Genomic DNA, 17765 nt, shown 5'->3' with positions numbered 1-17765 from the left:
TCATGCATGTTTTCCATAGTTGTATCTATACTAACACTTCAGGCTGGCACTATATAAAACGTGAATAATTTCAACTTTAACAGAAATCTTACTGCATATTTTGTAACCACACACACACACACACACACACACACACACACACCCCTCTTAAAATGTATACCAAATTATTAAGTCACTGACTCCATATTTGAAAATTTTGCTATTAAATCACATGCCTTTCTATGCTCATTTGATCACCTGACTTCCTAAAAAATACATTCAATTTCCTAAGAAATGATCAAGGAAAAAAAATTAATCTATTAGAAAATACACATTAAAAGCCTACCTGTAGATTTCGGTAAATTTTTAAGAAAATCCTTTCTGTCTTCTTCATGTAAGATATTGTAAACACTTGTGTTAACCAGGTCCTCTTGCTTATATTGCAGGTATTGTGTGACATTTTCTGACACAAATACAATGTTTCCATCTCGATTCACCACAAACAGGAAACCATCCAGTGCCTAAAATAGAATATATTAATAACAGGCTGTTATGGACTGAATTGTATCCCCCTCCCCTTAATTCTTAAATTGAAACTCGAACCATCGATGTAACTGTATTTAGAAACAAGACCTTCAAGGAGATAAAGATAAATGAGGTCATAAGGGTGGGTACCCTAATCCAGTATGACTGGTACCCTATAAGGGGAGAGGAAGACACCAGGTATGTGCATGCAGAGAAAAGGCCATGGGAGAACACTGTGACAAGGAGAATCCAATCCTGCCAAAACCTTGATCCTGAACTTCCAGCCTCCAAAACGGTAAGAAATAAATTTCTCCGGTTTAACCTACCCAGTCTGTGGTATTTTGTTATGGCAGCATCAGCAAACAGCAGCCATAGGAGTAAGTACAATGTGTAAAAACTACTGCTGACTTAATTATTGCAAACAACCATAAGCCACCATTACTACTAACATTAGCACCATTTCTACATGCCTTATTAATAAGAAGAATTGGGGGTAGGGGAGTGTACACATAAATGTGTTCGGTATGAAATCTGAATTAATGCCTAACCTAATTTTTAAAGAATTATATCTTCAAAGGAGCTTTTAAAAATGAGAAAAGCATCCTTAGCTCTTCCCAGTTTCCTATTTGATGACAAATCAAGCTACAGAAATTGCTATACTATGCCTTAATGAGAATTTATAAAGAGGAATTTCAAAACTGATCAACTAAAAGTAGCTAGAACAAACTACCTGAAACAAAAAGAAGTTGACAAGTTAACTTTATGAAGGGCTTCAGCCCCCTAAACAAATACAATGCACATTTTTTTTTTCCTGAGACAGTTTCATTCTTGCCTGGGCCCAAGTACAATGGAACAATCTCAGCTCACTGCAACCTCCGCCTCCCGGGTTCAAGTGATTCTCCTGCCTCAGCCTCCCAAGTAGCTGGCATTACAGGTGCACACCACCACACCCAACTAATTTTATACAATGCCCATTTTTAAATCTTAACAATTCCTCAAGAATAAAAAATTGTAGCATGCCACATGATCAGTCAAAAAAAAATTTTTTTAATATGATCATGCAAAAAAAATCACCAAAAAATGTCTGAACTAAAACATACAGTCATCATATCCCAGTATCTACGGAAGACTGGTTCCAAGACCTCCCAAAGACAGCAAAATCCAAGGATGCTCAAGTCCTTCATATAAAACAGTGTATTTGCATACAGCCCATGCATATATTCCAATACACTTTAAATCATCTCTAGATTACTTATAATATCTAATACAATGTAAATGCTACATAAAGTCGTCACACTGAAGTATTTTTTATTGTCTTAACATTATTTTTTATTTCTTCCCCCAGCCCCCGAATCTGTAGTGCAAAACGAATATCTCTGAAATTATAGGTTACCTTTCTTTCCTGCTTTCTTTATATTTTTATGTTTATAGATGTGTGGCTTCTCAGTTTGCAACTATATTTTTACTAGGGGAGCAAGGCTTCCTGAATTATGTATATTATAAATATAAGAGTATTTTCCCATCATATTCAGAATATTGAATTGTCTCAAAGAAATGTTTTCTTTTTGTTCTCATTTCCTAACCAGAATTTCATTTTTTGTAACTTTATAATAAACCAAAAGGCAACACAGCTTACTAGACAGTTAAAATCGTTACACTTGCCTGAAGTAACAGTGGTCCTAAAGAGTCTTTATCAATAACTCCCTGCCCTGTAGAAGACACATCAGCTTTCTGAACATCATCATCACTGGAAATAGTTTTTCCTGAAAAGACAGAAGGCAATACAACAAATGGCACACGTATCAGTTATAGACTAAATCACCTTCAAATAGTCCCCAGAATAGACATAAAGATATACACACACATGCCCATATATAAATACAAAACATTTCCTCATAAGAAAATGCTGCCACAATTTTATAACATCAAAACTAAACTTCACAGTTACCCAAGAAGGCAGAAGCCACCTAAATTATTTCACTTCTAAATGCACTATCCACGGCTTCCTGAAAGGGAATTAACAAATGACAGGGACAAGGTGGAACAACACTGGCATTTTCCAATTGTCTGCTAACCATTTCTAAAGGGTTAGAAGTAGCTGGAGGCCCGGCACGGTGGCTCACGCCTGTAATCCCAGCACTTTGGGAGGCTGAGGCACGCGGATCACCTAAGGTCAGGAGTTTCACCTGGCCAACATGGTGAAACCCCATCTCTACTAAAAATATAAAAATTAGCTGGGCGTGGTGGCAGGTGCCTGTAATCCTCAATACTCCAGAGGCTGGGGCAGGAGAATTTCTTGAACCCGGGAGGCAGAGGTTGCAGTGAGCCAAGATTGTGCCACTGCACTCCAACCCAGGTGACAAAGCAAGACACCATCTCAAAATAAATCAACAAATACACGGCTGGTCAACATGTCTGTCTCTTCCCATACTTGCTAGCCTCCATCAACTGTAGTCCCTACCCAAACAAAGGAGCAAAAAGGCAAATATAGGAGCAAGTTCGTTCTAAAACAGGGGTCCCCAACCCCCCAGGCCACAGACCAAAATCAGTCTGTGGCCTGTTACGAACAGGGTCACACAGCAGGAGGTCAGCAGCAGGCAAGTGAGCAAAGCTTCATCTGTATTTACAACAGCCCCACCCCATCACTCACATTACCACCTGAGTTCTATCTCCTGTCAGATCAGAAGTAGCACTAGATTCTCACAGATGTGCAGACCCTAGTGTGAACTGTGCATGTAAGGAATCTAGGTTGTATGCTCTTTATGATCCTCTAATGTCTGATGATCTGCCACTTTCTCCCATCACCCCCTAGATGGACTCATCTAGGTAAAGGAAAACATGCTCAGGGATCCCACTGATTCCTCATTATAGTGAGTTGTATAATTATTTCATTATATGTTACAATGTAATAATAACAGAAATAAAGTGCACCATAAATGTAATGTGCTTGAATCATCCTGAAATCATCCCCCCTACCAAGTCCATGGAAGAACTGTCTTCCACAAAACCAGTCCACAGCGTCAAAATGGCTGGGGACCACAACTGTTCTAAAAGACATGAGTGTTTTTATTACCTTGCTCTTTTATTTGACGTATCTGTCTTACTGTTTCCTTTAAAATCGCACATTTATCTGGTTTGACATTGAAATTGTCAATATCACTAAGATTAGCAGATATCAGCTCAGCCAATTCTTCAATATATTTACTCTCCTGCTCCCGTCTCCGCTTTTCACCACTGCAAATAAGACTAAGGGAAAAGGGGTAGAAAAGGGGAAAAGGAAACATGATATACATATCACAAAAGAGCTGTCAGTGGAATCAGCCCCTATTGTTACTATTGTTTCTTACAGTGTAACTATAAGAAAGTAACACTATTTTTTTTTTTTTTTTTTTGAGAGGGAGTTTCTCTCTTGTTGCCCAGGTTGGAGTACAATGGCCACCTCAACTCAGTACAACCTTTCCCTCCCATATTCAGGCAATTCTGCCTTAGCTTCCCGAGTAGCTGTGATTACAGGCGTGCACCACCATGCCTTGCTAATTTTTGCATTTTTAGTAGAGACAGGTTTCACCATGTTGGTCAGGCTGGTCTTGAACTCCTAATCTCAGGTGATCCACCTGCCCAGGCTTCCCAAAGTGCTGGGATTATAGGCGTGAGCCACTAGGTCTGGCCTATTACTTTCATATGTGAACAAACTAAACTCAGCCAACAGAAACTAAGGAAATGCTGTCTTGGAGAAATAGTACAACGTAATAGAGATTCATGTAAACCTCAATTCAGTTCCACCTTTGTTAGCTAAGTTGCCTTGGGCATAGTTAGCCTCAGTTTCTTCATCTAGAAAACAGAGATAAATCGGGTAGGCACCGTGGCTAACACCTGTAATCCCAGCACTTTGGGAGACCAAGGCAGGCAGATCACCTGAGGTCCAGAGTTTTAGACCAGCCTGACCAACATGGAGAAACCCCATCTTTATTAATATACAAAATTAGGCAGGTGTCGTGGCGCATGCCTGTAATCCCAGCTACTCAGGAGGCTGAGGCTAAAGAATCACTTGAACCCAGGAAATGGAGGTTGTGGCGAGTCGAGATTGCACCATTGCACTCCAGCCTGGGCAACATGAGCAAAACTCCATTTCAAAAAAAAAAAAAGAGAGAGAGAGAGAGAGAAAGAAAACAGAGATAAATCATCTTTACCTCTTAAAGATAATAAAACTAACAAATAAGAACAAAAACAGTGGAAGCTACTTATAAATGATGAGGTTTTATTAATTGTAGGTTTTTTTTTTTTTAACTACGGCATTAAACCTCAATTGACACTGACTTTGGCAAATACTTTAAAAGCTATGTAGTGTTGTATAGCTTATATTATTTTGTTTCTAATTTTTAAGCTTCTCATTTCACTTAGTTAAAAAAAAAAAAAAAGGATGCAACCTCACAAGTAACAAAATATCAACTTATTCTTAAACTCATTCTTAAAAGATACCAAAGACAGAGGGACGTGGTGGCTCACTCCTGTAATCTCAGCACTTCGGGAGGCCGAGGAGGGTGGATCACTGGAGGTCAGGAGTTCAAGACCAGCCTGACCAACACGGAGAAACCCCATCTCTACTAAAAATACAAAATTAACCAGGCATCGTGGCACATGCCTGTAATCTCTGCTACTCGGAGGCTACAGCAGGAGAATCCCTTGAACCTGGAAGGCGGAGGTTGCGGTGAGCCAACACTGCACCATTGCACTCCTACCTGGGCAACAAGAGTGAAATTCCATCTCAAAAAAAAAAATAAAAAGATACCAAAGATTCTTACTTAAAATAACCTTGGTTATCTATTCGTAACTCCTACTCTGCCTTCCATTCAGAAATTCTTTAAGTACCATGAATTGTTAATAGTCTACCTTCTATCTGAATCAGCAATAAAAAAAAAAAAACTTCTATTACATCAAAAAGATGTCCATCTCATCAGTAACACTCGATTTACCACAAAGTGAAACCACAAAAAAAATCTAACCAGAGAACGTAAATGACAAGAAGTTAAAATGTTATCCTTAAACAAAGGCGGAAGAAGGGGAACACGTGTGGTAAAGCACCGGGAAATAAATCACCTACCCTTGTCCTGGAGTATCACAGGGCAGTTTTCGTTTTCGCGAATCAGTGGCCAGTGGATCCAAGTTTTCCCCTAATCCACTCATCTTGAATATACATCAGCAACTAAGAAATAATAATTAGAAGATAAGCACATTTAAAAATATACATGACTCTATAAAGGTGTTGTATGACTGCCTCCTATAATTCAGAACTACTTTCTCTAAACAGATAACTCTCAATATTCTTTTTCATAAATGACTACACTGAAAACAACCTCAGATTTCTTATTCTAATATAGTTATGCAGAACATATGTACAGCTCCAAGACAGAAATGTTCCTCAAATCCTACTAAAAATGTGTATCTTACAGTGTGCGGTGACTCACGCCTGTAATCCCAACACTTTGGGAGACCAAGGCAGGTGGATCACCTAAGGTCAGGAGTTCAAGATCAGCCTGGCCAACATGGTGAAACCTTCACTGGCCAACATAGTGAGACCCTGTCTCTCCCAAAACGTCAAGAATTAGCCGGATGTGGTGATAGGCACCTGTAATCCTAGTTATTTAGGAGACTGAGGCAGGAGAATCACTTGAACCATGTGGTAGAGGTTGCAGTGAACCAAGATGGCACCACTACACTCCAGCCTGGGCAACAAGAGCTAGACTCGGTCTCCAAAAAAAAATAAAATAAAATAAAATAAAATAAAATAAAATAAAATAAAATAAAATAAAAATAGTTGATGGAAAAATAGTATGCTTTCATTAAAATTTCACTGATGAAGAAGATAAATATGGAGTACTTGTTGAGAAAGATGAGCAGGTTTTAACACTCAGATTACTCAGTAACAATTTAAGACATCTACTAAGCCTTCGTTTACTAAGAATTTTATCTTGACTAAACTTTGGCTTAGGACATGACAATCACTGTTGTAAAGAATAAAATGTCAACCAATGAATCATAACAATTAATTCTAAACTATTTTTTATATATTAAAATATATCTTGCATTCCAGCTAAACTCTCAGACATATGCTGGTGGACACAAATTTCCACTAGGTGGCAGAATGATACCAAGAAGGAAGACAGATTTATACAAAATCAAAACATTTAGCCAAGATGCTGAGCAAACTTCAAAGGTGTAGCTTTAAATTTAAAAAAATCAACAGCAAAAAACCCAAAAAGTTAGAAATTTAAAAATCACATGATCATAACATAAATCAGAAAACATAGATTACAACATTGTCTTTACAGCTTCACTAAATAGAATTAATTACCAAGGAAATTCATTCTATAATTTTGGTTGTAAAATGGAAAAGCTAAAAAGCTGAGATTATTTAAATATTTGTTTTTTCCCCATGACAAGTTTAAATGAAGGAGAGAAAATGACTTAAAATAACTTTTACTAGTGGTGGCTCACTATTATGACTTTTAAGCACAGTCAGATCACACAATCTCAAGGGTACTATATTTGCAAATGTGTTAATGTCATAAAAGACAAAGTCTGTGAACAGTCCAGATTTTAAAGGACGCTATAAGAGAAATTACAACTAAATGCAATATTTGATCCTAGACTGAATCCTGCACACTGGGGGGAAGAAAATGCTATAAAGAATATTATTGGATCAACTGACAAAATTGGAATATGGACAATAGGTAAAAGTATTTACCTTTTACCTAACGTTGTCAATATTCAATCTACTTAAGTTGATATATGAGCTACCATTATTTAAGAGACCGATATACTTAGTATAATATTTGGGAGTAAGAGGCTATTACACATGCAAATTAACCTCAGATGGTTAAGAAAAGTGCATATTTAATGAGTGAATGAACAGGCAGGGCAAGGATGAGGAAGGGAGTTGACACTACATGAATCCCACTGAAGTGAGAAACTTAAAAATTCTTTGTACTATTTTCTTGAAACCTTTGCTTTAAGTTTAAAATTATCCTCAAATAAAAGAATTTTAAGCTTAAAGGTATATTCCGTTTTGATTTTCCAATTTTCAAAAGAGTAGCTCGAGTAATCCCAGTGCTTTGGGAGGCTCAGGCAGGAGGATCACTTGAGTTCGAGACCAATCTGTGCAACATAGTAACACCTCATCTCTAAAAAAATGTTTTTTAAATTGGCCAGGCATCATGGTGCGCACCTATAGTATTAACTACTTAGGAGTAAAACGGGAGGACTGCTTGAGCCCAGGAGTTTGAGGCTGCAGTGAGTTATGGTCACACCAATGCACTCCAGCCTGGGCAACCAAATGAGACTGTCTCTTAAAAACAGTAACAATAATAAATAATGATTAAAAAGAATAGTAATTCCATTCAGTAAGTACAAAAATAGAATAATTCTTGCTATGTCTCAATAATGGGTTTTATATTTTATTTTACATTTCTTTCAAAGGTTATTTTTAAATTGAATGGCAATCCATTGAGTAAGAACTTTTTTTTTTTTTTTAAGACAGAGTCTTAGTATGTCATCCAGGATGAAGCATAGTGGCATGATCTTGGCTCATGGCAACCTCTGCTCCCCAGGCTCAAGCAGTCCTCCCTCCTTAACATCCCAAGCAGCTGGGACAACAGGTGAGCACCACCACACCCAGCTAATTTTTGTATTTTTTGGAGAAAGAAGATCTCATCATGTTGCCCAAGCTGGTCATGAACTTCTGGGTTCAAGTTACCTGCCTGCCTTGGCCTCCCGAAGTGCTGGGATTACAGGTATAAACCACCACACACAACCTACATTTCTTTATTTTAAAGATATAGGCCGGGCATGGTGGCTCATGCCTGTAATCCCAGCACTTTGGGAGGCTGAGGCAGGCGGATCACAAGGTCAAGAGATTAAGATCATCCTGGTTAACATGGTGAAACCCCGTCTCTACTAAAAATGCAAAAATTAGCTGGGCATGGTGGCACACACCTGTAGTCCCAGTTGCTCAGGAGGCTGAGGCAGGAGGATCACTTGAACCTGGGAGGTGAGGTTGCAGTGAGCTGAGATCAAGCCACTGCACTGCAGCCTGGCGACAGCAAGACTTCATCTCAAAAATAAAGATAGAATTTATTCCACATTCTAGATATAATTTCCTTACTTTGGCTTTTGTATATAAACTGAATACTACCTGAAAATGAATGGAGAAACTATTCCACAGATAACAGTACTTCTTTAATTTGAAATATATAATTTAGCCTATATTCTCAACATTATTTCCATTCTTTGGTGTTAAATATAAGTTGAATACTCAGTTCAGAGTAAGGGGCCTACCACATAACAGGTGGTTAATAAATGTCTTGAATAAGTATTGAATAAATATAAAAGCAACATTCAACCTACTAAATCATATTTTAGAAGTTTTCTTTATTCTGATCTATAACAATCATCCAATGCAATTCTACTGCTTTAAACTTTTTAAATGTTTACTTCTACAGTCGACATACAGTTACAATAAATTCTGGCAGCACAAATTAAATCAACAGAAAAACTAAGCCATGACAACTCTTAATATGCAAAAAAAAAATTAGTAAAGCACAATTTATCAGTTTAAACCAGAAATGCATACATATCATTTGTGTTAAGTCAATGTTTATGTGCATATAATGAAACCTAAATATTTCTACATATGTCCACAGACACATGCAGCTTTTTCTCTTGATCTCGCAGAACAAGCTATCCTGTACACATAAGCCTGTGCAATCATCCTGCTACCAAATTTACTCATTCACAGAGTCCAATCCTAATTATCCAAAAAGATACTAACGGAAGGCTGGACACGGTGGCTCATGCCTGTAATCCCAGCACTTTAGGAGGTCAAGGCGGGTGGATCATGAGAGGTTGGGAGTTCGACCAGCCTGACCAACATAGGAAACCCCGTGTCTATCAAAAACACAAAATTAGTCAGGTGTGGTGGCATATGCCTGTAATCCCATCTACCCAGGAGGCTGAGGCAGGAGAATCACTTCAACCCAGGAGGCAGAGGTTGCAATGAGCCAAGATTGTGCCATTGCACTCCAACCTGGGCAACAAGAACGAAACTCCATCTCAAAAAAATAAATTAAAAAATAAGAAAAAGAAAAAAGTACCAGAAGAAAATAAAGTCATGAAAATAGTGTTTACGTAAACATGAAGCTATAATTACACAAGATATAAAATATTTATTTTTGTTTTGTTTTGCTTTTGAGATGGATTCTCACTCTGTCACCCAGACTGGAGTGCAGTGACACAATTTTAACTCACTGCAACCTCCGCCTCCCGGGTTCAATTGATTCTCTCCTGCCTCAGCCTCCTGAGTAGCTGGGATTACAGGTATGAGCCATCACGCCCAGCTAATTTTTGTATTTTCAATAGAGACAGGGTTTCACCATGTTGGCGAGGTTGGTCTCAAACTCCTGACCTCAACTGATCTGCCCACCTCGGCCTCCCAAAGTGCTGGGATTACAGGTGTGATCCACCATGCCCAGTTTCTATCTTGGCTTTTTAGGAACAGGTTTGACAGACTTGTATTTCTTACTCAGACATGGACAAACCTGAAGTACATTTACTGTACATATGTGTAAGACACCACAATGTCTAAGAGTAAATGACAAAGTGTTTCACAACAAAAAGCAAAGTAGAGCAAACATATCCTGAATTTCATTAAACTGACAAAAATGTTCAATATGAGGAATAAAGCCATTTCTGGTCCCCAAAATAATAATTTCAGTATATATGATAATGTAATTCCTGAGCACAGATGTCTATGACAAACACTTCAGGTACAGTTTTCTATTTAGTATTAATCTTAGTTATAAACAAAAAATCAAAAATGGCATTTGTTTTCATTGCCGCACTTGTCTCCTTCTTACTGAGAGGATACATTATTCAGTTTGGTAGATTACTTATTTATTTTAAGACATAAAAGGAAAATGCCTACCACAGACACACTAGATCTATATCACTTTCAATCAACAGTCAAGAATGAAGATGAGACGGGAACAAGGCATGTACCAATACCATGAAGTTCGTAAGGGGTAAGAAACATGGATCAATGACTACCTGAGACCAGCTTACATTTTTACATCATAAACTACAACCCATCTAGTGTGGAGAATATACAGAGTTGTTAAAAGCCATCTTCAAAGGGGAAATAATATATAGCAGAACAGCCTCACAATAAGTTTGACTATAAGAACAGTATAGGTCAGGCACAATGTCTCATGCCTATAATCCCAGCACTTTGGAAGGCTGAAGTGAATCATCTGAGGTCAGCCTGGCCAACATGGTGAAACCCCATCTCTACTAAAAACACAAAAATTAGCCAGGTGTAGTTGTGTGCACCTGTAGTCCCAGATCCTCAAGAGGCTGAGGCAGGAGAATTGCTTGAACCTGTGAGGTAGAGGTTGCAGTGAGCAGAGATCACACCGCTGCACTCCAACCTGGATGACAGAGTCAGACTCTGTCTCAAAAAAAAAAAAAAAAGTCTATTAGCACTGAGTCCCTTCTTAATTCTGACTCCCTACAATTAGATATTATCACCTATAGTTGAATAGAAAAAGAAATTAGGACCACAATATGTACTTGCCCCCAAGTAATCTGTCCTCCCGAAATTGTATCATACATTCAAATAGTGAGATGCATCCATATTTTGAAGTTTCCAATGCACCTCTAATGCACTTACAAGAAGATACACAATCCAGTCTCAGAGGCCTTTTCAAGGCCCTGGTACCACAGTATAGAAAAGAACTATAGTGAGGAACTTTTCATTTTATCAGAATTTAAAGGCTAAAACCAAGTCAATCTTTCAGTATAAACTCTACCACCCAAATCCATAAGCCATTTAACAATTATTTTCCTCATCTAAAATGTTTCTACTAAAAAAAGTCCCATGCTACACAACTTAAATGTATTTAATATGGTAATGCACACTTTAAGACTGCATTTAAGCAATATATTCTATGCAATTACTTTTTTTTTTTTTTGGAGACAGAGTCTCACTCTGTCACCCAGGCTAGAGTGCAGTGGCACAATCTCCACTCACTGCAACCTCCACCTCCTGGGTTCAAGCAATTCTCCTGTGTCAGCCTCCCCAGTAAGCAGCTGGGACTACAGGCGCACACCATCACACCCGACTAATTTTTCTATTTTTAGTAAAGATAGGGTTTCACCATATTAGTCAGGCTGGTCTCAAACTCCTGACCTCAGATGATCCACCCGCCTTGGCCTCCCAAAATAACTGAGATTACAAGTGTGAGCCACCGCATCCAGCCGCAATTACTTTAATATAGAATAGTAACAATTAGAATATCTTTCAATGCTATCAAAAGCTAATGCTATTTCTATATTATATGAAAAAGTCCAAAGTACATCAGTAAGATTTAAAATGACAAGTATCTTAAAAAACTGGATAGAATGTTTCCTATAAGTACTGTAGACCTTTCTATACATAACAAGCTATGAACATGTTGAAGCTTAGACATTAACAGAATGTATAATAAATTGCTAGAAAACGAACTTTCAAGGAATAACTAATTATTAAAGCTAAAAGGCAGCAAAGAATTATACTTGCTAGCTCAAAAACCATGACAATTTCGGTTTACGGCTTAGCAGCCCTAATCAGCTTTACTTTGGGTTATTTGGGATTAAGACAAGAGGCAAAATGCTTCATTACACATAGCAAATTGGCCAAATGAACAAGGATACAGGAAATACTCCCTGTCCAAAAGGAAAAGATATCAATCAACACTACCAGTGTTCATTAGGCAAGCAAGAAGTTATTTTGGGGACGTAAGAAAGGCTACACTGTGCCAAAATAGGAGATGGGTTATCCAGTAAATCTAAATTCACATAGAGACCAACTAAATTAATAAGGCAGAAATAAGTAGATAATTTTGTGGCAGTACAATGTTAGACATCTCAAATATACTGGGTAATTTATTTACCATGACCCTCCAGAGTATGTATTACTATATTTCCATTTTACAGATAGCAAAATGGCTAAATAACTTTCCACTAGATCATACATATTCTGGATGGCAGAGCTGGAACTACAATATGTTTTCAGACTTCATAACCAACAAAATATGTATCAAATGTTTCTTGGGCGTTTTATTCCCCCCACCCACCAAAACAAGTCATTTATTATAACTTGTTTTGGTTATATATCCAACCAAAGTATATCCAACTATAACTATATCCAACTAGTTAGCCAGAAAATTTCTCAGCTTATCTGTAAGAACACTGAGAGGTTATGACAACCATAGTTTAGGGGCATGCACTATCAGGGACAGGGGCAAGGAGTTGCTCAAACTCAGCAGATACTAATGCTCCCTTCAAGCACCTTACCTAACCACTATCCTCCAATGTCACTGAACTGCCCTTGGTGGTGTTCGAATATTATCCATGGCCCTTACTGCCACTTGAGATGGGCAGTGGCTCACACAGCAAGCGGAAAATTTGAGATCGGAAAGTACAAACAATAGCCTAAAATGGTCAGTCAAATATTGTTATTCTTGGGTTTGCTATGATTAAATGGTGAAGCTACTTAACTATCCCAGCAGTAATTTAGTTTATCCATCAGGCTTGTTTCCCTAACTTATACAAGGTATGATTAAATACACTAATTAGAGAGAGGTTTGCTGTATTTCTTGAGAATCACGGCAACTTAAGGAAATTTTTTCAAACAGCTGTGGATTATTAAAAACTGGTTTATTAAAAACTGGTTTCAAGTACAAGGCAAAAGCAGAGACTGCTCAAGCCAATCAGAAAAAAACAAGTTCTTGGGAAGAATGAGACAGTCATACATAAAAGTTCTACCCAAACTGACATTCCTCATCAGACAACTTAGAAAATAACCACCACTAGTTAATACAAGGGCTTAATCTCACAAGGTTTTTTCTCTAGTCTAAAAATATCAACAAGTTTCTTAACTTTCTTTGTTTCAATCCGTCCATACCCTTATTAATAAAATAAGTGGAGCTCCAAGAGAACTGGTACCATGGAGAAAAGGACTGAAGAGAATTATAACATGTATGTAAGGGACAGGGGAAGACAGGGAAGAGACAAGTTCATAAACATGGAACTGTTATAAAAGCTTCCTCCCTAAGTGGATGACTCGTCTAGTTAGTATCTCCTACCTTTGTTTACCTTCTACGCTGGTAAGGAAGAGCTGTGAGGAGACAAAGCAGGAGGGGAAAGAGAAGGAATTTTTTTTAAATTTATTTACTTATTTTTCCTCTGCTGCTTCATCCTCTGTCAGAGAGAGGCAAATTTTTCTATCACTTTGTTTTGTGGCTGATAATTTGCTATTATATTGTGTACAATAAACTATAATGCAATCTCTCACCTTTTTTTCCCCCCCCAATTTAATTCCATTTCAACTTACACATTTTGCATGCCTAGAATCATTTTAGGCCCAGAAAACAGAGATAAAATGACACTACCAACTTCTAGAACTCTCAGGCTAGCAGAACAGGAAATCATAAAAACAATTAAATTTGATAAGTGTTTTTAAAAAGAGAGAATCGTATGAACACAACAAATAGGAAAGCCAGGAGCCTACAGTTTTTTGTTTTTGTTTTTGTTTTTTGTTTTTTGGTTTTTTTTGAGACGGAGTTTCGCTCTTGTTACCCAGGCTGGAGTGCAATGGCGCGATCTCGGCTCACCGCAACCTCCGCCTCCTGGGTTCAGGCAATTCTCCTGCCTCAGCCTCCTGAGTAGCTGGGATTACAGGCACGTGCCACCATGCCCAGCTAATTTTTTTTTGTATTTTTAGTAGAGACGGGGTTTCACCATGTTGACCACGATGGTCTCGATCTCTTGACCTTGTGATCCACCCGCCTCGGCCTCCCAAAGTGCTGGGATTACAGGCTTGGGCCACCGAGCCCGGCCAGAGCCTACAGTTTTTAGAAACAAAACATACACATGGTGTCTACAAGAAACTACCTTGGTGGAGATATATACAAGAAAATAGTATAACCTCAGTTCTTGGTAATATCTTCTCCATTACCTTTCCTTTATAATGCCAGCATATTGGGTGAAGGGGTAGCAAGGAACAATAAAGTAAAACATCCTATTTTTAATATATAAATTGAACAGAAAAGCATCTGAATGTAAATTATTTTATGCACAAGGTTTCATTTTCTTCTCCCTTCTTGCACATTTATGTTCCATTCTAAACCTGATGAAGTTGAATTCAAATATAAACTCCCCAGAGACTCTAGTACCAGAACTGGGCATACCAATTAGCCAACACAGGTGTTAGCTGCAACTGGAAGCTTGTTGCCAGGAGACCTCTCAATCTCTACATGAGCAACAGAGTTGAAGTTCACAGATATACACTGTGCATCGGGAGTTAAGGAAGCCAATTCCATCTAAACCTAAATCAAATTACCCTCTCCTGACAGCATACTAACTAGCGGGGTAACTTTTGTTTTAAAGGTTACACTGACTTCTAAATTTAATACACTGAATCTAACTCATATACAAGAATAGACTTAAGTCTGAGTTTCATAAACTTGAATTTGGCTGCATTTGATCACCTGAGCCCAGGAGGTAAAGTCTGCAGTGAACCATAATCACTGCACTCTAGCCTGGGGAACAGAGCAAGACCCCATCTCAAAACAACAACAACAACAGTTTCCATATCCCTAGAATAAAATTTGTGTCTGATAACAAAATTTGTCTTTTCAAATAAATCTCCAAAGCCATTATTCATCTAATGATGACAACAATACCAATAACAAATAAGAAAATATACATCAAAAAGTCAAAAAAGAAAAAAAGCTCTCAACATTATTTGTTTTCTGGAGGGTGGGGTGGCACTAGTAAAAAGTTTGAAAGGTATCAGAACTGAAATTCAATAAAAATCCTGACCCTCTCCATTCCTCTCCAAAAAATAGCTACTGTATTACGTGGAGCTAAAAACTTACACCATTAGGTCAAGATTGTTTCAGGGAAGAAATGTGCAGTAAGTAAAAATATAAAATACTGAAAACAAGAGGAGATGCATATCACTCAATTTAAAATACAGCATTAAAAAATAATAAGCCTGGTGATTAAATTCTATTTTAAAATTATTGGCTGGGTGTGGTGGATCATGCCTGTAATCCCAGCACTTTGGGAGGCCAAGGCGGGTGTATCACAAGGTCAGGAGTTCAAGACCAGCCTGGCCAAGATGGTGAAACCCTCTCTCTACTAAAAACACAAAAATTAGCCGGGCATGGTGGCGGGCAACTGTAATCCCAGCTACAAGGGAGGCTGAGGTAAGAGAATCACTTGAACCTGGGAGGCAGAGGTTGCAATGAGCCAAAATTGTGCCATTACACTCTAGACCAGGCAACAGAGCGAGACTCCATCTCAAATAATAATAAAAAATAAAATACAACATAGCTTGGTTTTTTTCTTTGTTGCTGTTCAAAGGTTAGTTTCATGATCCATTACTTGAAAGACCTTTTTTTCTGTACTTCACAAAACCTGCCTATGCATGTCTAGTAAATGAAGTCTATGCATTACTATTAGAGAATATTTGAGGCAACAAAACTTTATTATGAACTTCTATAAAATCATTCATGCACCTAAACTGGTTAAAACCAAAACCTACTTCAGCAAGTATCTTGTGGTCACTGTTCAACATATTGGGTGTTGTCCACATAGAAAAAAGAAATCGTATCCCTGATGCCAAGTGCTTGGAGTGGATGAATTGTTGATCAAAACAGACAAGGTATTTTGCCTTCAAGGAGCTGATGACTCAGTGTCAGCAATTAACAAACTAGTAAGTAAATCATCAGCAACTGTATTATATGCTACAAAACATCTTTACTTAAAATTAATGGTGGCCGGGAACGGTGGTTCATGTCTGTAACCCCAGCACTTTGGGAGGCCGAGGTGGGTGGATCATGAGGTCAAGAGATCGAAACCATTCTGGCCAATATGGTGAAACCCCATCTCTACTAAAAAATACAAAAATTAGCTGGGAGTGGTGGCGCATGCCTGTAGTCCCAGCTACTCGGGAGGCTGAGGCAGGAGAATTGCTTAAACCCAGGAAGCGAAGGTTGAAGTGAGCCAAGATCGCACCACTGCACTCTAGCCTGGCAACAGAGCAAGACTCTGTCTTAAAAAAAAAAAAAAAAAAAAATTAATGGTTAATCTGTGATTCAGAAACAGAAACAACTGAGTACCAGACGTAGCCTATAATGTTATATAGGTATTCAAAGTCCTAAATCTCGGTAGTAGATCTGGTTCTTACTAATAAAAGAAGTAGATTCAGGTTAACAACTAAATGCCTCTCAAATTGGCCAAACTTCAGATTGGTTACCTCAGAACTTCTCCGTATTTAACTTCTGCTATGTGGGTTATGTCAGTATTCACTACATTAGAAATTAAAACTTAGTTAGCTGGGCATGGTGGCGTGTGCCTGTAATCCCAGCTACTCAGGAGGCTGAGGCAGGAGAATTGCCTGAACCCAGGAGGCAGAGGCTGCGGTGAGCCGAGATCATGCCATTGCACTCCAGCCTGGGTAACAAGAGTGAAACTCCGTCTCAAAAAAATAAAAATAAATAAATAAAGCCGAGAAATTAAAACTTAGAAACAGTAACTTTTTTTTTTTTTTTTTTTTTTTTGAGACAGGGTCTCAGCTCTGTTGCCCAGGCTGGGGTTCAGTTGCAGCACAGAACAGAAGCAGCTGTAGGAGGAACTGGATGTGCTACAAGACATCCAATACAGCAAGGTGAAAGGTTTAAGTCAAATGTTTCTAGAGTTCCAACCAAATTCACTAGATCTCAAGCCTTTTGATCTCAGGATTTCTTTATCTCTTGAAAACTGGAAACCTGTAATAACTTCTGCTATGTGGGTTATGTCAGTATTCACTATTTTAGAAATTAAAACTTACAAACATTCACTTTTGTGAGACAGGGTGTCTCAGCTCTGTTGCCCACAATGGAGTCCAGTGTGATGCAATCACAGCGCGTTGCAGCCTCAATCTGCTGGGCTGAAGTAATCCTCCCACCTGAGCCTCCCAAGTAGCTGGGACCACAGACATATGTCACGATGTCCAGCTGATTTTTTTTTTTTTTTTTTTTTGGTAGAGACAAGGTCTTTGTATGTTTTCCAGGCTGGTCGCAAACTCGTAAACTCAAGCGATTCTCCCACCTCAGTCTCCCAGACTGTCGGAATTACAGGCATGAACCACCACACTTACACTCATCAACTTTTTTTTTTTT

General features: G+C 38.3%; 1 protein-coding gene across 13 annotated transcripts in view; it reads right to left on the bottom strand.

Annotated features, from left to right (window-relative positions):
- The window catches only part of NCOA3 (nuclear receptor coactivator 3), a 142963-nt gene that overhangs the window by 28564 nt on the left and 96634 nt on the right, over positions 1-17765 (bottom strand). For 12 of the 13 annotated variants that reach the window (XM_074406631.1, XM_074406629.1, XM_039479290.2 and 9 more), the window contains 4 exons: positions 5606-5707; positions 3578-3750; positions 2167-2267; positions 326-500 (listed from right to left, as the gene is read on the bottom strand). In XM_074406631.1, coding sequence (XP_074262732.1) covers positions 326-500; positions 2167-2267; positions 3578-3750; positions 5606-5688 — 532 coding nt within the window. In that variant the 5' untranslated portion in view covers positions 5689-5707. Of the gene's footprint in view, positions 1-325; positions 501-2166; positions 2268-3577; positions 3751-5605; positions 5708-8496; positions 8615-17765 lie in introns of all 13 variants that reach the window. The other variant, XM_074406630.1, reaches the window with a different exon arrangement.

Source organism: Saimiri boliviensis, chromosome 9 (assembly GCF_048565385.1).
Source record: "Saimiri boliviensis isolate mSaiBol1 chromosome 9, mSaiBol1.pri, whole genome shotgun sequence".
Lineage (NCBI taxonomy): Eukaryota > Metazoa > Chordata > Mammalia > Primates > Cebidae > Saimiri > Saimiri boliviensis.
The sequence above is the reverse complement of the archived record's forward strand: the minus strand, read 5'-3'. Positions and strand labels throughout refer to the sequence as shown.